A 24,089-nucleotide genomic window follows, 5' to 3' on the forward strand; every position below is an offset into this window, starting at 1 on the left:
GTGTTTGTCCTAGATTATTCTTGTCAGGGTGCAAAAGCCTCTGAAACAGCATTTAGACCATCATGGGACACTAAAACTCTCCATTAACACTGACGATGATTAAACCATATGCATGCATACTGTGTACTCCAATCAACATGTTGCATAAGAATTAATGCAGTCTTCCTTTAACTCTTCCCACAGACAACCAATGTATTATTGATGAATTCTATAATAAACATGAAATCAAACTCCATCATATGAGAGCTGGACCACAGTGACTGGATGATATGCAATTTTTAATGAAAAGCCAAAAATGCCAAACCAATATATTGGTCAAAGTAGCATGTTACAGTGGATTGAGGTTCCCTTGCTGTTCAGTATGCATATATGTAAATAAGCTACAATCTGCCTCAGGAGCATAAGCCAATAATTACTTTGGTCTTCCCAAGACACAGCAGCAACAGATTCAACAGGACAGTTTTATTTCATTCATAACCTTGTTTGAACAAACAGTTCCATGGATTATATTCATTCACATTACACTGAAGAAAATAAGCACCAAAATCAATCTGTTGAGTTCTAAAGGCGGGGGACATTTGCTGAAATCAATAAACGCAAACACGTCAGTTTGTAATGTTTAATTTAGATTGTTTAATGTTAATTCCATGCTGTGTTTCAGTAAGAACAATACAGATTCCCCGTCTGTGGCTCCAGTCAGATATCCAGTAGTACAAATCAGCTCCAAGTTACACATAATGAAGCAAAAAAAAGAAAAGAAACGAAGGAAACGGCAAAGAAACAAAACCTCCGAACCTAGAAGAGCTTTAGTGAAAAGGAGGGGAGAAGCAGCAGAAACGAATATTTGTCAACTCATGCAAGCACTGACAATCTGATTTTTTTTTTCCTTTTTTTTTTTTTTTTTTTTTTTTTTTTTTAGAGCTCTTTGTCAAGAAACCGGGGGCCAAATCGAGACTTGTCTTTTACACAAGTGACAGTACTCCCAATGTTTATTAAAACCACCAGCTAGCTATAACTCAACCTTCAGAAATTCAGCATGTGTGCACAGTTACAGTATTTCAGCACAAAGTACAGTCCAAGGACAACTACAAAAACATGACAACAGAATCACTATGGTGTAAAAGTTAAGCACTTCTTTGCCCCACGTGGATATCGCGAATTTTGCCAACTTCTTCTGAAAAACTAAGTTAACAAAAAGGGCACTTTTAGTTTTTCGAATTGCCCATAAAAAGGTAAAATGATTCGCATCTGACATTTCACTAAAAACAGAGATAAAACAGCTCCCATAACTAATAGTCAACATATCAGTAATAAAAGTTAATTTCTGTAATTACATTAAGAAAAAAATTCTCAATACATCCAGCAACTGATAAAAATATTGAGGAAAAAAAAGCAAAAAAAAAAAAAACAAACCAAAAAAAAAATACAATAATGAAAACAAAGATAATATTTCAGAACCGCTTGTACCAGGAACGAAAAAAACAAAATCCAGGGACTCTTTCTTTATCTTTGTCTTTCTAACATTGTATTTACTGTCTCAATTAAGTGGTATTTACTTGAAATGAATTAAAGGGCTAATAAAAAAAATAATAAAATAAAAAAAAAAAATACGAAAAATAAACTTGTTAACTCCATGGCCCTGGTGGGTCTTGAAGCAGCGGAGGTGAAGGAAAAGGGAAAGAAGAGAGAGAGAGGGAGAGAAGATTCAAGAGTGGAGGAGGAGGATGGTGACTCTCGGGGAGGGAGGAGGAGTTGGGGAGGAGGGGGAAGAGGAGGAGGAGGAGGAAGAGGAGGATGAAGGTGGAGGGATGAGGAGTGTGAGGAGGTGAGGGGAGGGTCTCAAGTTGTTGGCTGTTGGTGGCATAGTCTCACTGGGCCTCGTCCTCAACGTCTTGCAGCGCCTCTTTGTTCTGTTCTTCACCTGGTGGAGGACAAACAACAACTGTGCTTAGAAAAAAAACACATTTTCTAAAGACAACAGGGCTTTCAAAGTCTGACAATCTTATTTTAATACTATTTTTCCAGTCAAAACAGTGAGTGAGAGGCAAGGAGGGTAAGATTTGTGAGAAAGATCGAATTCACTCAAACACATTTGAAGTCAGAACCTCGTGGAAATTCTATAATTGCTTTTTTTTGCATCTGGATTAGGTTCAGACCGATATATTAGTTTGCTAATATATTGTGCCGATATTGGCCCTTTATTAAAAATTGGTTATCAGCAAGTCAGTGTCGTCCACATGAAATATGGTGCAGTTTGTTTGATTACATATTTATTGTATAATTGATCAATACTACACTTAACCTGAATTGATTCTAATGCAACATAGTATGCATGAATGTGTTATCATCCAGGCTTTCAATAGAGTTTTAGTGTTGCATGATGGTCTAAATGCTGTTTCATAGGCTTTTCTATCCTGACAAGAATAAATTCTGAGGGGAAACACTGAATACTTATAGTTTTGGGAAAATTGTCAAAACTGAAATGACTGAATATCGGCACAAAATACCGGTTAACGGCAGCATTAGTCAATAAATATCTGCATGGGCCTTCAAAAACCCACATCGGTCAAACCCTAATCCTACACTTAATTTTCATCAGGTTGTGTCCAGTGTCGAGTGAACTATCAAATTGACTGTATGATCGTGTTACAGTCAACTTGATCAAATATGGTGCTCTGTGTGAAAGTGGAACAATAAAGAGGAGGAAAAAGTGAAAAAGCCAGAGTGAACAAGGCTTGAAATTCATCATCAGTCAGTTCTCTACTACAAAAAACTTCAAATGTAATGTAAATTTTCTTTTCCAAAATTCCACTCCTACCGATATCCAAAATGGAGTCCAAAATGGAGGCCACATGTATATAACAGTCTACTGTACACATTGTCAAACAGTCTAGCATGCCAATAAAATGACCAACCCCTGCTCCTTGGTGTACATACAGGTTTAACAGGCAATCAGGTGAACACCCAAATGCTACACAAACAGGCTGAGCTGAAGTGAGCTCAACTCCCAAGACGCCATTTTCAACTGACTGCTGCTGGAAAGACCAAAGCTCATAGCCCGGTATCAACATAATAAATTACAAAAAAAAAACAATCCAACCAAAGGAGTGAGTGACAAAGCTGAGGAAGAGTGGGTTGAATTAAACTATAAGTGAGTTAGTGTGGAGGAAGAGAATGCAGCCACACACACACACACACACACACAGCAAGACTAGGGTGAGCAACACTTACAAAGTACAGTTAACATGGGAAATGAACAGTCGGGTTTGTTTCCTTTAGGACTCTACAGCAGAGGGAATGAGAAAGAGACAAGAGAGACAATGAGTCACTGAGAGATGAAGGTGGCGGTGGAGGTAGAGGACGCTCTACAACACGGCTGCTTTGAGAATGCAAACTGCTGGAGTGAATGGAGCATGGGAAAGAATGAGTAAAAAAAATGCTGCGAGACGGAAAAGCCAAGGATTCTGGTTAGGTGGGACGGTTTTCGCTTCAGCACTAGAGAGAGGATTCCAGCTCAGCGACTTGTACGACTAGCTCTCTGCCCGGGTGTTCACACTGTGAGCAACACCATCAACTAGTCACCAGAGGTCCTTTTGTCTGCTGTAGAGCTGAGCAGCCAGGGAGCTCGTCAGCTGAGGAAAGTTGGCCATGGCCGAACTTTCCATGGTTGTCGGCGTTTCCTTGTTTCACCTATGCAATTTTGTTTCAAGAACAATAGTTCCACTTGGCAAGTGCAAAATGGACGAGTTGATTACAGTCATTCAGTGCTTCCCAGTTCTCTGGAACTTTTATTTGAAAGACTACAGGAATAAACGGCTCAAAAAGAGTGTTTGGAGAACGGCCGCATCCATCGCTGGGGTCGATGATAAGCTCTGAAGTAATGTTATTGATTTGTTTGGGGTTATTTTCAATGAATGCCACCTAATTAGTTATTTCTGTTTATTTTCAATTCATGCCACTTAATTAGTACTTGCTAGCCAGCCATGTTAACTCATCAAAATGATGTAAGCTTATGAAAGCTGATGCCAAAGCTGCAAAAAAGCATCACTTGTATAGATACCTTATTTTTCTTGGTCAAAACCTGCAGACCACATAGATAAAGCAGAGCCTCTCACACTGCACACAATACAGCGACCCGTCAGCTCAGTTGCTCACATTGTTAATGCACGGAAGAGTGTAGTTTTAGAGGTTTTAGGCAGGTAACGGGAGAAAAGTGAGGAGTGATGAGTTAGTAAATCAGCATGTCAGCATCTAGCCCTGGAAAAAGAGGATGTTGAGACAAAACTGGTAGCTAAAGCAAAGGTAGATAGTAAGATCTCAATGAGTATAATACATGAACACACTCATTATGAATGGGACCCGCGGAGTTAGCATCTTACCGTCTCCCTGCATATCTGAAGTCCATAGTGTCAGGTTGTCACGTAACAACTGCATGATAAGTGTGGAGTCCTTGTAGCTTTCTTCACTCAGTGTGTCCAGTTCTGCGATGGCGTCGTCGAACGCAGCCTTCGCCAACCTGAGCAAACACAACAGGAACTCTGTTGAAGTCATCGTATACTTGGGGATTTATTATTTCTATTTTTGAGCAATTCTTGCTTGCCAGTGCTGATTATAGTGAAATGGTGCAGTGGGGAAGGGGGCGGGGGGGTATCAATGTTGGCAAGATGGTATTGTGAAGAACTGATTTGTCATAATTCTGGCCACATTAAAAAACCTAGCCTTAATCTTTCCAGAAATGTCTTTTTTAAATCCATAATCAAGATTTTACTGATCCCTTTTAAAGCTGCAATATGCAACAACTTTCACATTAAAATGACAATGTATAAACAGGATGGGGTTGGGCGATAGTGTACATCCTCCCATCAACCAATCGTCATCACATATAACCACTGATCCCTAATGTATTCGTCATCGTGCCGGGGGAATGGAGAGGGGGGGTGCGCGCGCGCGCGCACACGCACACACACACACACACACACACACACACACACACACACACACACACACACACACACACACACACACTGTGTGCGCCCGATGATTTCAATTAAGATGCAGAATCTAAATGCACAAGTAATCACGTTTTTACATTTTAAAATATAGTTTAAGTTTTCCCAGTCAAGAAAAAAAATGAACACGTACCAAATTTAATGCGCGTTTCAGTGTCTGTTTCCCACTTCTTAAAACTGATTTTCATAGACTTGCTTTTGGGTAATGAGCCTTTATTAATCATCTTTTTCCCCCCTTTAGCAGCTTACAGTTATATTTCTTACCTTGCTTTCAGTGCTTTTGCTGTGAATTGTCTGTTTTCATATTATTACACCTTTCTAATGCGCTTGTAAGTGCATTTTGTAAAGTGCTACATAGATAAAGATTATTACACTCTGCTTTACCCCTGTTGACTAAACCAGGGAACTACAGTAGAGAGGCTGTAATGCAGAAACAGTGACCTGCAGGCACGGTCGGGCGAGTTGAGGATCTCGTAGTAGAAGACGGAGAAGTTGAGGGCGAGGCCGAGGCGGATGGGGTGTGTGGGCGGCAGCTCCGTCATGGCGATGTCGCTGGCGGCCTTGTAGGCCACCAGGCTGTTCTCCGCCGCCTCCTTCCTGTCGTTGCCTGTGGCGAACTCTGCCAGGTACCTGTGGTAGTCGCCCTTCCTGGAATTGTGGAAACAGGGGTTTGCCGAATTCAGTGGACATTCATGCCTATATTGTATTTTTTATGGTTTGTTTGTACTGTCATGATAATATTACTGTTAAATTGTTCTGCTCTGATGGTGTTAACGGTGCCAGCAGTGCAAGTCTTCACATTACACTTCACTTTATACATTCTGCTATATTGCTGTAAAGTGATTTGTAAAATTCCCTGATATTCCCCTGAAAATTTTGAAATTTCCCTGACTTTCCCTGTCTAGAATACACCTCTCAAAATTCCATGTTAGTCCAGGAATTCCGTGACCGGTGGGAATCAGCAGTACAACTGTGGTCCACCTCTCAACCCTTTCATCACCCATCATTCCAATCAAAAATGACCAATAGAACAAGGATTTATCCACTATATGAATGTCTCAAAATATTAAACTAAAAAAAAAAACACATTCAAAACCTTATATCCACTCATCACACTGTGTCAGAACTAGACCAGTTTAATTTATTCAGTCATTAACAGTTAGACCAGGAAGCTCTTACATTTTGTAGTAGAAGACCTTGGACTCTCCCGTGCCAGCAGAAGGGATTAGGTGCTTGTCCAGTACATCCAGAATGTCGTTACAGATTGACTTCAGCTCATTCTCAACCTGCCACCACACAAAAAAAAGGGACACGATTATTCAATCAGTAACCAGATACTGTTGTTATAATGGAATAGTATGACACAAACTCTGGCTTTTCAGCTGTCAAGTTAAGACCTATGTAAGTACATGTGTTTATATTGTTTGTGAATGATAAAGCAATTCTCAACCAAAATGGGTTTTTGAAGTCCAATACGATACGTTTGGAATGAAGTTGCTGATAACCGATATTTTGTGCTGTATATTTAAATTGGACGGTGTTCATGTAAAAATAAATAATCAAGATTCAATGTTTCCCCCATGTTTCTTATTCTTTGCAGGGTGGGGAAGCGTCTGAAACAACATTTAGATCATGTGACACAAACTCTCCATTAAAACCCATGCAGGTTGGGTAGCAGCTCCTTCAGGCAGGTTTCACTGCAGGTTTTACAAACTAACACCCCCGAAGCTGTTGAGTCAAATCATATCCTGACCTCCATAATATTGTCATTGGACAACAATGACTGGCCGATATTAGATTTTTATTGTAAGGCCCATTTAGACAATGTGGGATCTGGAAAATGCTCGCTGGGTGCTGTAATTTTAGGAGCGGTGGGTCCCCCAAGGGAGCCGAAACGAAGATGCAACGGCAGTATTACACATCTCCGACTCCCATTAGGTCATTGACTGCAGTCCAACTGCCTCTCCCATCTCTCTGACACTCTCCGGCCTCTCCCAGAACCATAGCCAGCTCTTATTTCCCTTCATAAAAGCAGGAGAGAGTGCAGCACTGGCCAACTATGACTCAGATGCTCTCTGTCCAGTAGCTGTGCATAGTGTGTATTATTAATATGAGCTAGGATATCAAGGAAAATGTACGCACAAAGGCATCTCGGAGCAGCGGTGCCGTCTGATCTCTGACCCACCTTGTATATCTACCTTAAGTGATCTCAGATCGGCACTACGATTCTGAGATGCTTTGAAATGAGGAACATATTAGAGGCAAGGGGATCTAGTTTACAGTCACTCTACATCAGCACTTCTTCTGACATGTACAATATATATACAAGTCCTGAGCTCCATTATGGTCATTTGCATCCTGAGCGTTAGGCCTACCGTTTGCCTGTATTCCCGGATCATCTTCAGTTTCTCCTCTCCGCCCTTGTTCTCTTCCCTCTGTTCGATACTGCTGATTATCCTCCAGGACGCTCTCCGGGCTCCGATCACATTCTTGTAGGCCACTGATAGTAGGTTCCTCTCCTCCACTGTGAGCTCCACGTCCATGCCTGCCACCTTCTTCATAGACTCTACCATCTCTGTTGATGAGACACGCAGGTATTATAGTCCTTCTTTTATCAGGTGTGGATGTGCACTGAAACATGTTCGCGGCCCTGAAGGTAACTTTTCTTTCATTTTCATCACTAGCTGACACTCGGTAGCATAGAACAAAAAGTGGCCCCAACAGATTGCTTACCAGTAACTTGTCAGTAGACACAATTTTCACGCCCACCCACCTTCCTGATTGGCTACAAAGTCTGCCCATTTGACAATTTGTGAAATTGTGAATCGTGAGACAATAAAGGGATGGCAGACAGGGAAGTGGAGTGAAAGAGACTGATGGAAAAGGGTAGAATAGCCTACATTCCTTCTGAGGGAACCTACGCTATTTCCATTTTTAGGTGAGGAGAACTTTTGATCACAATTTTTTTTATTATTTTATTTATTAGGCTAGATGCTATTTAGATAATGATTCTCATTGCCTAGCATCGTGAAAGAGCACAGATGACAAAGAAATGCTGTGAACCACCTCCTTCGTTGGCTGACCAAATAATATAAATGTTGAATGGAAAACAAACAGAGTTTCTTTCTAACACGAAATGCTCACCGTTTGGAAAGGTAACACCTATTTCTAACAGGTGATGATGCACTGGCAATGGCAAATTTTGCCAAAACTGGGTGATGTTGAAACTTTGCTATGAAAGTATGCCACCAATCAAGCCTGGCAAAATCTAAAATTGATTTATTATATCAAATAATGACACATTGCCGGCAAAATTAGCTCAACCTATATTTGTATCTTTATTTTTTCCTACATGAAAGATTTGCTACTTTTTAAGTTAACATGATGAACCTAATGGTAAAACCCATCGGCTGGATCCTGTATAGATTTGAGATACTGGATGACGTACTTAAGGTAATGATTGATTTTTCCAAAGTTGATCTAGGCTATGTAGCGTTTTAGAAATTAACCTTTCAAACGCACGTGATCATTTGATAGTGTTTTCACTGGTTAACATAATTAGAAACGACATTTGCAAATACGAAAATGGAATCAGCAAAAGTTCGTTAATCTGTATTGATGGTGCGATTTTCTTCGAATTATCTCAGCATTACAGTATGACCATTTTTATTTAATTCAAGTAAGGTTAACATGTAGCCAGTAAACCATAAATCACTCCGTAAATACACCCAGTTCAAATCCCACGAATGACTCATAAGCACAATCACATAACGTTACTGGGCAACGTCTAACGCCCTGTAACACTAGTAATCACCGGTGGCGAGAGCAGCCATCTAAAAACAGCCTCTGCAGGGCCAGTAATGGCATGACAGTCTGACAGGAGTGTACCGGAGAAAGGAAGAGGGAGTCATTTTCACCAATCGATCCGTACAGCCTGGTTGCAGGGGAACACCCCAGAAAGTGAACAGCTGCCCTCCCACTCCCACACACTGCTAACACATAGCAATTTAGCTACTAATCAGCTAGCGGTAGCTAACCAGATTAATAACGTTAATAGGCACGAGTAGAAACTATGCAAATTTATCAACGTTTGTTAGGTTAAATGGGAAGTAATGTGATACTGGGTGTTTTTGGTAGCAGCCTTCGTATTCCTAACCAGTAGCTCAATTGCTAAGTTAGCTAGCTAGCTAGCCTGGTGCAGGGGAGGCAACTCTGACAGCTCACGCTCCAGTAATCCGCCATTTTGTTATAGCCCCTTCGCTAACGTTAGCCACTGCCAGTCATAGCCAAACGGTTTCTTTGAAAAAGAGAGACTGTAGTGTTGGCTACTAATGTCACGTCGGGTTAGTTACGTCCAGCAAGGGACATCTGCTTGGTTAACGACTAGCTAGCTAATAGATAGAGAGCGTAACCATGTTAGCCCTCTAGTTAGCCAACGCTAACACTGCGCTACCTAGTTGGCCACTGTTCCGTTAGCTCGCCGAAAAAACCCCAGCGGCGAACATGTCCCACACAGAGTCAACCCTAAAAAGTGTGTCTTACCGTCATATCGCTCTGCCTGTTCGGCAAGTTTTGCCTGATAAACTAAGTCCTCCCGATCTCCCATTTTGTAACGAGCTGCAGGTAATGTAGTGAGCTATTTGAAGTGACAAATCTTTGGGAAAATCACGATGGTATGTCAGGTCTGTCGGCAGTTCCTAGAAACCAACTGGTTTGTTGAGTGGTGTTCCGCCCCACCGGCAGCGCTGCACTGGGATGGAGTAAAGATGGCGACCAGCTCCATCCGGGTAGTGCACATACGCACAAGAATCACTAGCCCCGATACGTTCCTTTATCTCTTGCACGGGGATAACATTGCGCCAAACTGTATTGAAAATGCTGTCAATTTAATGCTTCCTTGCATGCTGGCAAATATGCATTGCTCGTATAACATGATGCAAGACAGTTTCTGAAGCACTAGGAGCCACTCCTCAATTCGGCATGCAACAGATACACCAAGCAACACAAATCTCAATACAATTCCACCCTTTAGAATGAGTTAGCATGTTATTCCCACAATCTTCTACAAAAATACACCGTGGAGGGCGTTACCGATCAGTCTGAACCAATTCTAAAAGTAGAAATTGTATCGAATTTAATCGTTGCGTGGTGGAGTACATGTATGCCGAATTTAACATTGAATAAAAAGGTCTTAAGCCATGGCCACACTAAACTGCCAGCTTTTTTTTTAATGGAGTGTGGCGTTAACTCTCCCTATTCAGGAGAGAACGGCACGGATCGGGGCCAGTGAATCACCACATACCACTCCCTCTACATACACTGAATGGTCAGGGAAATGGATTTGGAGATCGTACATAATACATATCTTTCTAATTCTGCTATCACTACATTTAAATATATAAGCGATATGCTGCTTGTTTTTTGTTTTGCCATACAAACCGAGACCACCTTGCGTTTAATTTTTCAATGCCCTTTTATGAATAAATTCAGGAAAGATTTTTTTTCTCATACATATCTTCTCTTTCAAATTTAGAAGAAGACTGGGATAATATTTCTGCAAAATATATATTACTTTGGAAATCAAAAAAACTTCTCTCTTGCATGTTTAAACTTCCTTGTTTTGTTGGGGAATATTACACAAAGTCATCTCCAAGTATTTTTACTGGAAATAGAATTGCTTTGCAAAGGGTGATTGTAAATAAGAAAAGTCATATAATGTTGAAACACCTAAGTCATGTTTTTACAGCAATAACCTAATTCCAATTCCAATGAGCATTTAAAAAAATACAAATTTTCTGTGATTTTTGTTTAATTTCTGTCATTTTGTATGCAATTTTGATGTAATTTAATGCACTGTTATGTTCATTCCTGGCATATTGATAACACCTGTAATTTTTTACATTTGTCTTGGTCAATATATTGAAAGAAATATCAAGCAGGCAAAACAGGGCGAGGACACTGGAAATGACCTCAGCTTAATATCACACAATACTATCTGAGAAATACTGTGCAATATCCCGCCACTGCCAATAACAATAGCAGACATGGGCAGTCAGTGCAGCTAGCAACTGTGAAAACCGGTTTAGATTACAGTGCAGCAACCATTACGTTAGCAGCTTCAATAAAGTGCACACTGTGTAAATACCTGTTTGACTACATACCTACTGTGCAGTAAGCCTAAACATAGTTACATAGCTTTATACAGGATTACTAAAAATAGCACATGAATGGTAACATATCTTATAGGATAACAAATTCTGTAGCTAAGCAACTGCCATGTGCACTGTGAATGAAAAAGGTTATTAGTCATAATAACTAGATAAATCAGACTGTGGCAAACGCCGGCATTAAAACACAAAGGTTAGTTAGTGTTTTCATTGTCACAAAAAAAGAAACAAAAAAGTCCAACACGTTTATCATTTGTCATGATTTTGACTTTATTTACTATCATGTATATCTTAACACATTACATGCTACAGAAAATAAAAAGGTAATTTCAATCGTCTTGAAAGAATATAGTGTTATAATAAAATGGCACGTTTTGATATTAACACGATTTCCATTGGCATTTTGCCACCCCTTCCTTTTTATGAAAGGAAATGAACGACTTTATGCAGGGTTACTAAAAAATACCTCATGGTGGTATGATTGGCAACACAAATTATAAGATAACAAATTATGTAGCTAAGCACCTGCCATGTGCAGAGTGAATGGAAAAAGAGGCTTGGTATTGATCATAAATACACAGATAAAACAGATTGCGGCAAGAGTTGATCAACGTTTCGAAACATGAAGGTTCGTTTCCTAGACCAGATTTTTTTTCCAAGTAGTCAGCCAATTATTTTTTAATAGTAAACCTGTAACATGGGTCTGGAATATGGCCAAAGAATGATAAAAAGAAATGTGAAAGCAGGGAAAACATAGCATGTAAAGCACAGCTAAAAAGGTCATGGAATATGATGTGTGGGAGCTATCAGGGACCAGAAAAACCCCTGAAAGCAAAACGTCACGTATGAATACAAACTCGGTGTAAAAAAAAAACAAAAAAACGGTAAGTGCATTCTGTTTCAAATCAAATTTCATCTCCTTTAATCTCATAAGTACTGGCATAATATTCTCCCCAGAAGAGCTTCACTGCTCTTAATGCTGTTACAGTGCCATCTAAAGGTGAAGCGGTGAGCTGAGCACAACACCATGACGTTCTTACACAACAGAGACGAACCCTTCTGGGGGAGAGCATGGCCGGTTCTCACAGATCAAAGTCAAAGCGGACTGGGTTTAGTCTAGCAAAGGTCTAAGCTACACTTCTATGGTGTAACAGCACAGTATGGTATAATGCAATGCCAGGCCAACCCACTTACATCCAAACCAGTTTGCATTATGATAGGAGAGAGGATGATGATTGTCAGGTGTCAACAAGTGGATTGATTCAATCTCAACAGAAAACAACCTCTTTTGAAAAATAAAAAAATTGGAACTACAAACATGATCCGCTATTCTATTTGCCCGGCCTCTTGGCATATATGATCTGGCTTGAAGGTACGGTTATGTCTAGAAGTACATGGCGGGCAGAATTGAATAGAGAACTGGCAGAAGGGTATGACAAAATAGTACAAATCCACGCTGGCTTTGTGTATCATAAATGGATAAGCCTTTTAAATATAACGAAAGAATAAAAGGTTACAGAGGTTTTAAGTGAGGCTGGGGCATGGAGGCACAAAGGAAAAGGAAGCTGATAGTCCGAGGTGTGAGAGAACAAAAGCGGTGCAAGGCGGCAACGACAACATTAAAAAAGGTTAAAAAAAAAAAAAAGAAAGAAAGAAAGAAAAAAAAAAAGGGCAGGTAGCTAACGACGCCATTTTCAGTTTTCTTGCACACATTTGACATTTGAGATCTCGACGCGGAGAGAGAGAGAGCAGTCCATTTCGCTAAGGTATGCTCAGTGAACGATGGAGCGCGCTAACATGAGACTGTACTGACTGAGGTGGACAGCCTACATTCACTCTGTTCGACTTCATTCATGTACATTAGACCCAGAATGAGAGCGCACGTGAGTCCGGCTACCCGTCACTCCCTCCGTCAAAACCGCTCCCACCCCCCGGACAAAATGAGCCGAGCGCTAAAACCATATAAAGAGAACTACGAGGAGAACAGAAACAATAGTTTAGCATGTAATGATAATCACATAATACATCATTTCATAACAATATGTTCTTTTTTTTTTTTTTTCCTTACAAAAAAAAAAAGACTACTTGGTGGTACTTGGTCATAGGTGTTGGAGGGTGGATGGATGGGTGGGGTTGTAGTGAGCCCGGGCGGGTGGGGGGGGGGGGGGGCGTGGGGCGGTGGGGGTCGGGTTGAATGTAGTGTGTCTTCGTCTCCGTCTCGACAAACGGTCTAGAGAGTCTCGGGTTCAGTACTTGGGTCTGGTCTACGGGCGTGACGGAAGTGACGCCACTCCTAGCTGCTGGTCTCCGCTCAGTTTTGTTTCCTCTGTTTGATGGGGAGGGATGGGAGGGTTTTTACTTGGTCCTTGGTCCTCTCTGAGACGTCCCGATGGTCCAACGCCGCTGCTGTATTCCCACCGGCCGCCTTGCTGCCCTCGTCTCTCACAGTCTTTAGTTAATGCGCTCAAGTGCGTAGGTTGCCCCGACATCATGCTGCATTCACGTCCCATGAGAATGATGGTAGGTACGAGTGTTCTATAAACAAAAACACCATTCACTTCAGCTTTCAGGTGGTAAATACTACTAGAAAATACCTTCTACACCAGCTTACAGGTTGTTAGTTCTACCTGGGACGCCAATTTCTATGATTCCTGAATTCAGACATCACCAACAAGGAAATACCTGCATTCAAGTGTAGGGAAAACGAACATTCTGCGATCTCAACTCTTAAACTACCATGACAGGACCCAACTACTAGCCGTATTGTTTTGTGTGTGGTTGCCAGTGAGTGATAGATTTGAGTTCCTATTTTACAGAGTTAGGGTTTAAGTGTGAAACAAGCTGATCGGGAGCAACCAAAAGCCTGCAGAAAACTTCAATCAGAGCATCTTGGCGGTTTCCAACGAGACAAAACACACAAACACTTCCAACTTTGTCGCTTTTTCAAATTCCCGTTCGACGTGAATGCAGCACGAGCAAGACCGCACAGCGCCGTGATAGTGGCGACGGATGAAGACGAGGGTGAAAAAAAAAAAAAAACACAAAAAAAAAAAAATGACACGCCGCGGGACAGTTATCTTACTGGGCCAAACACAGGAAGGGGAAGTGGTGGAGCTCTCGCGGCGGAGGAGGAGGCCAAGGAGCGAGGACTCGACCAGGGAAGATCCGAAAGGGTGCGGCCAGATCCGTGGAACAGGAGATTCAGCTCTGCTCGAGTTCATCTCCCGTGTCCCGCGACAGGAGTATAGGACCCAGTTTTTTCGGGAGGTCAGTTAAGAGGAGGAGGAGGAGGTGGTGGAGGAAGGGGGAAGTCACGATTATTCAGAGGGGAAGGAGGGGAAGCGGAGGTGAAGGGTGGAAATGGGAGGGTGTGTCCGTTTCAAGGGTCCTACGAGGGCCGATTTTGTTCTCTGGAACTGTAGTCGGTGCGGGTAAAAGCTGGACCAGACGCGGGTGGGTGGGGGGTATACAGAGTGGAAGGGGAAGGAAGGGAGGGGGGGGGTCTAATACTAGTGTCCAGGTTCGCGCCCCGGCTGTCCGATCTCAGCTGAGTTCGTCCTCGGGGTTGTGCTGGTCCAGCAGTTTGACGTGTGTGAAGGGGAAGTGGCCGCGCTTGCCTTTACATTCGCCCTCCCACTGGCCGTTGACGTTTATTTTGGTCACCTTCACCATGTCGCCCACCTGGAGGGGAGGGAGAGAGAGAGAGAGAGAGAGAGAGAGAGAGAGAGAGAGGTGAAATCTGTACAGCAGCCGCTTGGATTCATACTGGAGAAAAACATCATGTCACCCCTGTATTAGCATCTTTACATTCCATACCTCCATACCAGTTACAGAACTGATTTTTAGGTTTTAATGATCACTTTTAAAAAGGCAGGGATGGTACCAAGGGTTCCTATTGGCTGTTCCAAAGTCTATAAAACAAAAAGTTCCTATTCACTGTTCCAAAGTCTAGATTAAAAACAAGAGGTTCCTATTGGCTGTTCCAAAGTCTATAAAACAAGAGGTTCCTATTCACTGTTCCAAAGTCTAGATTAAAAACAAGAGGTTCCTATTGGCTGTTCCAAAGTCTAGATTAAAAACAAGGTGATCTTTAGGTTCTTTACCACCAGGACTCCTAGACTTTGGATCGACCTGCCTGAGAATCTCAGGCTGCTAAAGTGTAGCATCTTTTAAATCACTTCTTTAAACTGATTTTTATAGACCTTTTATGACCTTTTATTAACTGTATTAGACCTCGTTTTTATGGTTTACTTTCTTGTCTCTTGCCTTTCATTGCTTTTGATTTTATGTTTTTATTTTGCTACTCCTTTGTAAAGCACTTTGTGACTGTTTTGAAACTTGCTACATAAATAATCATGTTGATGATTAGCAAATATATGCTATCAGAGGCATTGTTGTTGGGTGATACTAGCAGCACCTATCATTACAGCTGACCTGGACGTGGAGACGGGTGGCTGACGTGTCACTAAAACTGAGCAAACAAGGAATAAAAGACCATTTCAAGGTTCAACCATAAAGATTCAATGCTGTCAGGGGTCCGAAGCTGTATGGGAATGTTCAAAGCTTAGGCTTTGACACTAACGAGACTGTGCCAGTTACGACTTGCATTCATCTTTATATCAACTGTGCAAGTAGCAGTATTTGCATGACATTCAGAATTCTTTAAATAGAGGAACTGAAATGTTTACATAGTGAACAACATGCAAACCCGACTGTCACAGAGTTATGGCCAGTTTGTAACTGGCTGCAGCCACTGCCCCAACTGTAAGATGTTGCAAACTTGTATGTTTCACATGTAGCATCTCAAGAGAACTACGAAAACTGGACAAAAAACAAGGTTTCAGCCCTTGGACTTGAACCTCCTACTAAGCTGGGGTATGATGCCCAAGGGGCTAATGAGCTAGTATCCAAAATATTATAAAACAGCACATTACAGTACGTTAGTCCCATTTACTGAAACTAAAGAGAGGTCTCCTTCACAGTTAGTGGGTTTTCTGAAGAAGACGAGACAAGGAAACGTGAGCTAATTATTAACTATCCAGTGCCGCCTTGCTGAGTCATACTACTGGCCTACTGGTTTATAGTGGGGAAAACAAACATCCTCACATAGGTCAATGCCAGAAATTATCGGCACAGGTGGGAGTGGTGGCACTAACTCATACAAATCATCCACCTCCCAGACAGATTAACTGAGCCAACTTTTGAGAGTTTCCCTTTGGTTGCAGCTAACAAATGAGCTGGACAGAGACAGAATAAACAGCGGCAGCAGGCTCGTGGATCAACTCCACCCAAGTAGGAGGAGGATCCCGATTACAGGAGGCAAAGCATGGATCTGTATAGGTATCCTTAGCAATGCCGTCCAATGGGGCAGGAGAGAATGACAAGAGAGCACTCCGATTGGCTTTTCTCCTAGTCCCACTCCCGGCTCAGCTGGACTTCTGGCTTCACAGAGACCAGAGGAAATGGTCCTGTTCCCAAACACAAACTATTTCCTTCCCCCAACGACCTGCTCCGTGGGAGCCCCGCTCCCGCTTCCGGACAGTTTAACGGCCTGGCCACCGCGGCCAGGGAGGAGCGCTTAATAGCAGCTCTCACATCTGGGTACCCTCTCTCTTCGCCTCATCTTCACTATTAGGTAAAACCTGGGGGGTATGAACAACTGGCCCTAAATCAGCTGCTAGGCTAGTCCAGCAAGATGGAACTAGGTAATTAATAAACATTACAGACGGATAATACGCAGGTCAATCTGTAATGTGACTTTAATGGACTGATCTTGGACTGCAAAGGAGACAGATTATCTAGAAAGGCTAGCAGTGGGCAGGCTGAGCACTCTCTGACCTTGATTCCTCTCCTCTCCGTCCGCGCTCAACAAACAGTGAAGAAGAAATAATCCAAAGCATTTCAAAAGCAGACCAGGAAAGAGAGGGGAAAAAAGGATTTCTGAGTTGAGTCTTAATAAGCTTTATCATCCATTTCTTAAAGGAATGGTCCTACATCCTTCCCTGCTAACCATCTCCTTTTCTCCAGTGCACGTTCAGAAAAAGACAGAGAGAGAGAAGATGCATTGAGTCAAGAGGAAACACTTCATTAACGTGTCATCTAACAACATACACATCCATAGTTACCTCTAAGGCCAGGGCAGTCTTGTCATAGGCATTGGGCACCCTCTTCTGTATGGCCCTGGCATAGACAGGTCCGTTCTGGAGATTTGGGAGGGGGGTGGGCTGGGCGTACTGGCTGGGGTCCCCCAACAGGGGAGCACCGGACTGGGTCGCAGAGCCGTCAGAGTTCCCTAGCATCCCCATGCCTCCCGGTGGTCCCCCGGGTACGCCGGGCCCCGCCGCTGAGCTGGGAGACGCCGGTCGGTACTTCTCCACGTACGGCACTGGGATCATCCCGGCTCGGCCTTCAGAGTTCTGGGCGTTCCACCACTGCTCCTCCGGCTTCTCTAGGACGCGCAGAATGTCGCCCTTCCTGAACGGGAGGTCCTCCTCGTCATTGCCGGGGAAATCGAAAAGTGCTCGGACGAACTCGTCTTCCAGGCGTTGCGGGGGGCCACCGCCGGGGCCGACGCTGTTGGTGCTGATAAAGGAGGTGTGTTTGGACTTGTTGATGGGTTCTATCAAGGTGGTAGTGTCCAAGTAGTGGATTTTATAGAACTCCAGCAAAGCAGGGAGAGCCTCAAACTCCTGGTCACCGATACGGAACCTCGGAGGGGCCAAACCTGGAGGAAAGAGGGGAGGATGGGCAGAGAGACAAAAAAAACCATGTAATTACTGAGCCAAAAGGCAACCTCTTCCACCATGTGCGAATTTGAACCTAGTCTATTTATGTAACCAAGTGATGATGGTGATTTCCAGACTGACCAGGAAGGAATTTTGTTTCCTTGTCTTAGCCTTTCTTTCCCCATCCCATAATTATGGATGTTCTTCCATCATAGGTCCACTTGTTTATGAAAAAGCTTGAGGGAACGCTTCAACGAATATTTCACTACAATAGGTAAATAGGTAAATGCTAGCCCCTATACGTGCCGATATACCGTCACGCCAAACTCCATTCAAAAATCTGTCATTTTAACGGTGCCTTGCTAGTTGGCAAAAGTGCACACCTCGTAGAACATGGCTTACGACTTCTTACGAATCTTGAGGGTCTACTGGTAGAGTCGGCATATAGACGGTCCAGCAAGCAACAGTTTATATTAATAAAATCTTAATTTTTAGAGCTGGTTCACACCGCCCACCACGGTGTATTTTGGTGGGAGAGGAATGTTGGGATAATGCGCACCGATTCTGTAAGGTGAATTTTTATTGAAACGATGCATTGTAATACTGTATTGGATACTCGCCGAACAGAAGAGTGTCTCCTGAGCATTCACAAAACGTCTGCAGCCATGAGCTATTAGGTATGTACGTTTGCCAATAATCAAGGCAACATTTAATTGACAGATTTGTGAATGGAGTTTGGCATTACGTTTTCTCCATATGATAGAACTGAACCGGGGCTAGCTTGGAAAATGTACACGTTATTGCGCATCTCCTCTGGTGCAAGTCATGCAAGAATGGTCACATCAGCATCTCCCGCTAATTCGTTAGGGATGCACATCCAGAGCCCACAAACCCTCCGTTATCTTACCTGGGCCGGATTGTCGGTTGTTGCTGATGCTATTAATTATGTAATGCGAGACTTTGGAGTTCTCCGAAACCGAAAGCACGTAGTCGCCGGGGCTGGTGATTGAGTCCCGGACCAGAAACACCCCGTGTCTCTGCCCTTGCAACAGGGAGACAGCCTCCTGCCTGCTCAACCGGCCCCAGTACCAGCTGCCACGGTCCTCTGCGTCAAAATTTCCGGCCATGTTCACCACTCCAAAGCCGAGGCTTCACCGGGCCTTCCCTTCTCTGCCTCCCAGTTATCCACAAGCGAAGCCTTCAACTCATACAAAAACTTTAGCGCCTAGAACACGTTTAGTAAACAGGCGACATCCGCAGCTAGCCGTTTGGTCATCAATTCACCGATACAGATCCGTAGCCACGAAATAAAAAGGACTCTTATTTGCCCTCCGGTCTGATTTCGACTGTGTTAACTATATACTGTGTTTTGGCGACAGAATTTCAGCTACAATCCAGCGACCGATGACAACTAACTTCAAAAACTGAAATGGCGGATACGGGAAAACAAAAAAGACCCCACTCACCGGATGTGACGTAGTGAATACTTAGAGCAGACATACTAGCGTCAAGCCAGCCAGAACCTAAAATAGAACTTCCCGTTGGAATTTTCAAAACAATATCCATAATATAATATAATTTTTTATCACTGTCTATTTTCAGCTGTGCTTCCCACACAAATATAAAGTAATGATTTTACAGAGAACTATTTTTGCTGTTATACACATGACAATACTTAATCAAACGTACATACGTTATCAAACATGACCAAATGTATGCTTTTATTTTGAGGGCAACGTGACTGTACTTCCGTTCGCGTTCTGGTTAAATCTTTCTGACTTGACGCAGCTGGCGGCCATGACCCTCCATGTTGGTGAGGTGCGGTGTTGTGAAACCAAACGCTTGCCTCCTTATTGTGCCAAATCAACAGTACAATTGTACTTACATTGCGCCTATCTGTACTTTACATTTCGCTCCAATATAGAAGTAATAAAACAAGTTCTCGCAAATTTTATCTGGTAAATAATGATGGGGTTGCAATTTTAAAGTTTGACCACTAGATGTCAGTCGGAGACCATTATGAAACCTCTTCAAAGCATTTCATTATCACTCGTTACGAGCCATCGATTTCAATAGCACTATGTCTACCACAGATCTTTTGACCTAAAGTGAATGAATTAATGGATATATAAATAAATAAATAAATAAATAAACATACGAATACATAAATAAATAAATACATCTATGAATAAATAAAACCTTAATCAATGAATAGATTGTCTATTTGGATGATGAATACAGCACAAACCAAGTCTCAAATAAATCTAAAATAAAGAAATATAGCCCTCTTCCCATCACCATCACCACCACCAACACACACACACACGCACACGCACACACACACACACACACACACACACACTTAATACTGTGGTGTGAAATGGGTTAGAGACTAAAACCTGAGGCAGAAGCAGCTGAGCTCTACTTTTCTTTGACCTAAAATCCATCAACATGTTTGCATGCTACAGCTGTGCTTATTGCCTGAGTAAGTAACACTCACACATTACGCTGGTTATCATCTGTCCAAGACATAGCCTTGAATGTCCATGTATGGAGAAATGTCTAGGTGCTGTCAGAAAAAAAATAAATACAAAAAAATGCTTGGAAATTTGGATCTGAGCAACATTCCTAAATATTGGAACACTCACAGATGGAGGAATTTGCTCATTACTATCAGATGTAACCAATCTGGAGTAGTCATGATTAGTAGAAAAAAAAGGCAAGATTTGCTTTCATATCATAGAATTTATTGTTAGCTTTCATGGCAAAAACAGCAAATCAAATGGATTTACATTTCATATATAAACGAATGCAGAGGGTCTTCTTTTCAAACGGATCACCTTGATAGCGTGCGGAATGGAAAGAAAAGATCGGTGCGAGAGGAAGGAAAAAGGAAGGGCGACAGAGGGAGATGTGGAGGAGAGAAAGATCAATGCGCTGTAGAGAGGGAGACACACCGGGAGGCAGAGAGTGAGAAGTAAACGGATGGAGAGTCAAGAGAAGGAGAGGGATGGAGAGAAAACATCAGCACGTTTCCTTCTATGTCTTCTATTTCATCATGTTACCTTGACTTACTCAACAAGAAATACACGGCATTTGAACATCCTCTGGTCAGTTTGTAGCATTCATAGCCCCCCCCCCCCCTCTCCAGATGAGTCCATGGATCATCACCTCTTACTGGGGACCAATGAGACTGAGAGGACTAGTCATCATGCCTGTGGTGCCTGGCAGAGAGAGTCTGCAGGCTGCGTAAGCGAGGTCCGGTCACCCTGCCTGACCTCTGGAAGACCCTCCATACACATAGCCAATGGCGAGACTGGAATGGAGGATTCTCAGAAAGAAACCCACCAAACAACAGACACGGCCGCCTTTTGGATCAGACAATTCAAACTCTTTTTTTTTTTTGCTCTTTCTCACTGACGATCCAAGTACTCTCGGGGGTTAAATACAGCTGAACTGAAAGTTTGATACGGGCTTTTGAAGGCTGAGAACAATACCAATATTTTTAGATTGATGCTGATAATCAATATCTTTAACTTTGAGTATTTCCATGCCAAAAGATTCCCCCCAAAAATAGTACTCTGTGTTTCCTCTTTCTTGTCAGGGTGGAAAAGCCTCAGCATTTAGACCATCATGGGACACTAAAACTCTCCATTAATAACAATAACAATATACATATTCATGGCTTTCTTGGATGGAATCTGATCAAAATGTCTCATTAGAAGGTTTTCCCATAGACAACCAGTATACTAATCAATCCTACAATAAATATGCAATCAAACAAACTGCATCATATCATCATATCAGAGGTGGGTGACACTGTCTGGACGATATCAGATTTTTAATAAAAGGGCGATATTGTTTTGCCAATATATATGACTACTGTGAGGACTTTAACTCAGTTGTAATAAGTGATTTCATTATGGGATTCAGTGAACTCTGACCTTAACATAAAGCATGAATGTCTTGCAAAAACACAAGTGCACGGCTCCAGCAGAACAGCAAAAAGACGGACTCGCAACACTGAGCTCCACTGGACATTTACCTCTGGAATAACGAGTCATATTACAGTACCGACCAAAAAACCACAGTAAACCTGAGAATAGATTATATAAGCCTCCAGAAGTGTTCTTGGGGTTGAAGTCACATGCAGTTGACTGCATCTGACCCTGAGAATAGGGTCCAAACTGACCAATACGTCCTCAACACGTTGCCATCTGAAGTCCCCGCTCAACATCCGAGGGGAGGACATGTGAGATTGACTTCCTTCCAGAGAATGGCTTAATTGCTGAAAATCAATGTGGTTTTCAAGGACAATCTTCCTCTCTCGCGCATTAACTGCGATATTATATGATGCACTCTGAGCTGCACAGCACTGTAGCATCACAGCCCATCTGTCAGGCAGCCACTCCACTGTTTAAAGGGTTCAACAACGTTCATCATAATGATCTATTTATTAAGCTTATCTTACAGGGACGATGCATTATAAGCTTATTAATGTAGCTTAAAGGGAAGTACCTAAAATTAAAATTAGCTTCAAGTGGAATACTATTGAATTTCTGCAGCCCTGTTTGTCTTAATGAACATTAACGAGGGCAATGTCGTGGCTTCCAGGTGATGTAACGCAACCTCTGGCGGCCATATTGGAAGTCTACAGCTTTTAGGCAACAATGTCTGAGAAGAGCTGATTGTGTTTCTAAATGCACATTTTGACCATCTGAACAATTCATTAGACATGGCTCATTTCTGTGCTGTTTTTGACTGGGAACTGATCACTGTGTTTAGATAATGTCAGCTTTGCTAGCTATCAGTTAACCATCACTGTCATTAATGCATCTGATTTGAACCCTAGCTAGCTACGGTATCTTGAAGAAGCTAATAGTAGTATTCGCAAGTTAACATTAACATTGGTTGCTTTGCTAAATTAGCCTGCTGGCTAGTTAGCTAGCTAACGGCTTGTTCAGGTACTGACTCTTCTCAAGCTAGTGTTTTGGAGTAGCTAGAGACTAGAGCTAAAGACAAGACAGTTTACTGTGTCATAGTAACAAATATACCTTATCAGACTAGTCAGTTTTACTTATAATATTACTAACTGACCGGTGCCATGGGTTCTTTAAAGATAGGTGGGTTCTCTCTCTTTTTCTTGCCCTATTATTTTATATTTAAACATTATTCACAAACAATTTTCCACTGGACTTCCATGATGGCGGCAGTCATGGTTGCAACATCTAACATTACTGAATGGACCTGCCACAATATTTTGAGGTATCTCTTTTTCTATTCTGGTTGTTATATATTTAGGCTTTATTTGCTTACAGCCAATTGCCCAATGGACGTCCATGATGGCGCCAGCTGTGGTTGATACATTTGTGACACAACTGTAAAGCCTCTGTACCCAAAGAAAGGCCCTGCATGTTTGATGCCATGCGCTTTGACAGCTCCAAACATGAGTGTACCAGCGCCCAGGGTCACTGTCTGGGGCAAAAAGTATATTTGCCGTTTCAAAAATAAGGCTCTTCCCTCCACCAGCTAATATTATATATAGCTATGAGACCACAAAGTCAGCCATCAATGAAACCATTCCTGTCGGTGCATTTTAATAATAACGTCACAGATTGGAGTATTGGTTCCTTGTTTTGCCAGCTTTTGGGGGGTTATTCGTGTTCGCAAATATTGCTTGGACTATCCCAGACTATAGAAATAACATATATGAATTCTTGAATTGAGTGGTATTCCTCTTAAATAGCTAATATACAACCATTGCCCCTCCCCGGACAGATAAAAACGATATGTGCTGTACATCAAAAATACAATTTCATTCTTAAAGCTTTGCATTTCATGACTATATGATACACATGGGGGGGGAAAGCACTAGCTGTGTGCTACATACTGCATAAGGATATATTTTGGTGGATGTGATGGATTGCAACGCTGCAGCTAAGCGATATAATACAGCGCTGTAAGCATGTAAGCACTAGTGTACAGTACTGTAGAGTGAAACATGACCTGGATTATGAGAAAAGGCTACTAAATATTTCAACTTGATACCCAGCGCTTGGCTTTGAGGAACATAGCAGTAAGATTAGCACATCTATCCACTGTACATGGACAACACGCCGAGCCCTTGTCCTTTCACCCGGGGGCTCTTCCCCTGCTTTTTCCACCCAGACACCTTACAATCATTAGGC

The 24,089-nt window shown here is 42.3% G+C and overlaps 2 protein-coding genes across 5 annotated transcripts; both read right to left on the reverse strand.

The window, feature by feature from the left end:
• Positions 1 to 261: 261 nt before the first annotated feature.
• On the reverse strand, positions 262 to 9,744 carry ywhae1 (tyrosine 3-monooxygenase/tryptophan 5-monooxygenase activation protein, epsilon polypeptide 1). 3 transcript variants are annotated; one of them, XM_071539809.1, is made up of 7 exons: positions 9,552 to 9,744; positions 7,385 to 7,584; positions 6,189 to 6,295; positions 5,451 to 5,657; positions 4,380 to 4,516; positions 1,900 to 1,921; positions 262 to 923 (listed from the first exon to the last, which is right to left on the reverse strand). In XM_071539809.1, the coding sequence occupies exons 1-7, from the start codon at positions 9,613 to 9,615 to the stop codon at positions 848 to 850; spliced, it is 813 nt and encodes a 270-aa protein (XP_071395910.1). In that variant the 5' UTR covers positions 9,616 to 9,744; the 3' UTR covers positions 262 to 847. The 3 variants fall into 3 exon arrangements, with proteins under 3 accessions (XP_071395910.1, XP_071395924.1, XP_071395918.1); XM_071539823.1 differs by having other exon boundaries at positions 262 to 1,915; XM_071539817.1 differs by having other exon boundaries at positions 262 to 1,921.
• A 4,975-nt stretch (positions 9,745 to 14,719) lies between these two features.
• Positions 14,720 to 19,242, reverse strand: crk (v-crk avian sarcoma virus CT10 oncogene homolog). Of its 2 annotated transcripts, none has more exons than XM_071539882.1 (3): positions 18,809 to 19,242; positions 17,302 to 17,900; positions 14,720 to 14,857 (listed from the first exon to the last, which is right to left on the reverse strand). In XM_071539882.1, the coding sequence occupies exons 1-3, from the start codon at positions 19,026 to 19,028 to the stop codon at positions 14,720 to 14,722; spliced, it is 957 nt and encodes a 318-aa protein (XP_071395983.1). In that variant the 5' UTR covers positions 19,029 to 19,242. The 2 variants fall into 2 exon arrangements, with proteins under 2 accessions (XP_071395983.1, XP_071395975.1); XM_071539874.1 differs by having other exon boundaries at positions 17,302 to 17,921; positions 18,806 to 19,242.
• Between the last annotated feature and the right edge of the window lie 4,847 nt (positions 19,243 to 24,089).

This window comes from Centroberyx affinis, unplaced genomic scaffold, assembly GCF_046629955.1.
Source record: "Centroberyx affinis isolate AG114_WGS23_722 - 3 ecotype Tasmania unplaced genomic scaffold, CSIRO-AGI_Caff_v1 ptg000207l_1, whole genome shotgun sequence".
NCBI classification, from domain to species: domain Eukaryota; kingdom Metazoa; phylum Chordata; class Actinopteri; order Beryciformes; family Berycidae; genus Centroberyx; species Centroberyx affinis.

What these genes read in the sequence shown, in the direction of transcription:
- ywhae1 (XM_071539809.1), bottom strand. Translation starts at nt 9,615, where the DNA reads ATGGGAGATCGGGAGGACTTAGTTTATCAGGCAAAACTTGCCGAACAG. An exon ending in ACAGGCAGAGCGATATGACG is followed by an intron (nt 7,585 to 9,551) that starts GTAAGACACACT and finishes TCTCATCAACAG; the next exon opens with AGATGGTAGAGTCTATGAAG. An exon ending in TTCAGATATGCAGGGAGACG is followed by an intron (nt 1,922 to 4,379) that starts GTAAGATGCTAA and finishes GTCCTCCACCAG; the next exon opens with GTGAAGAACAGAACAAAGAG.
- crk (XM_071539874.1), bottom strand. Translation starts at nt 19,028, where the DNA reads ATGGCCGGAAATTTTGACGCAGAGGACCGTGGCAGCTGGTACTGGGGC. An exon ending in CCGACAATCCGGCCCAGGTA is followed by an intron (nt 17,922 to 18,805) that starts AGATAACGGAGG and finishes GTCTCTCTGCCC; the next exon opens with ATCCTCCCCTCTTTCCTCCA. An exon ending in AGACTGCCCTGGCCTTAGAG is followed by an intron (nt 14,858 to 17,301) that starts GTAACTATGGAT and finishes CCTCCCCTCCAG; the next exon opens with GTGGGCGACATGGTGAAGGT.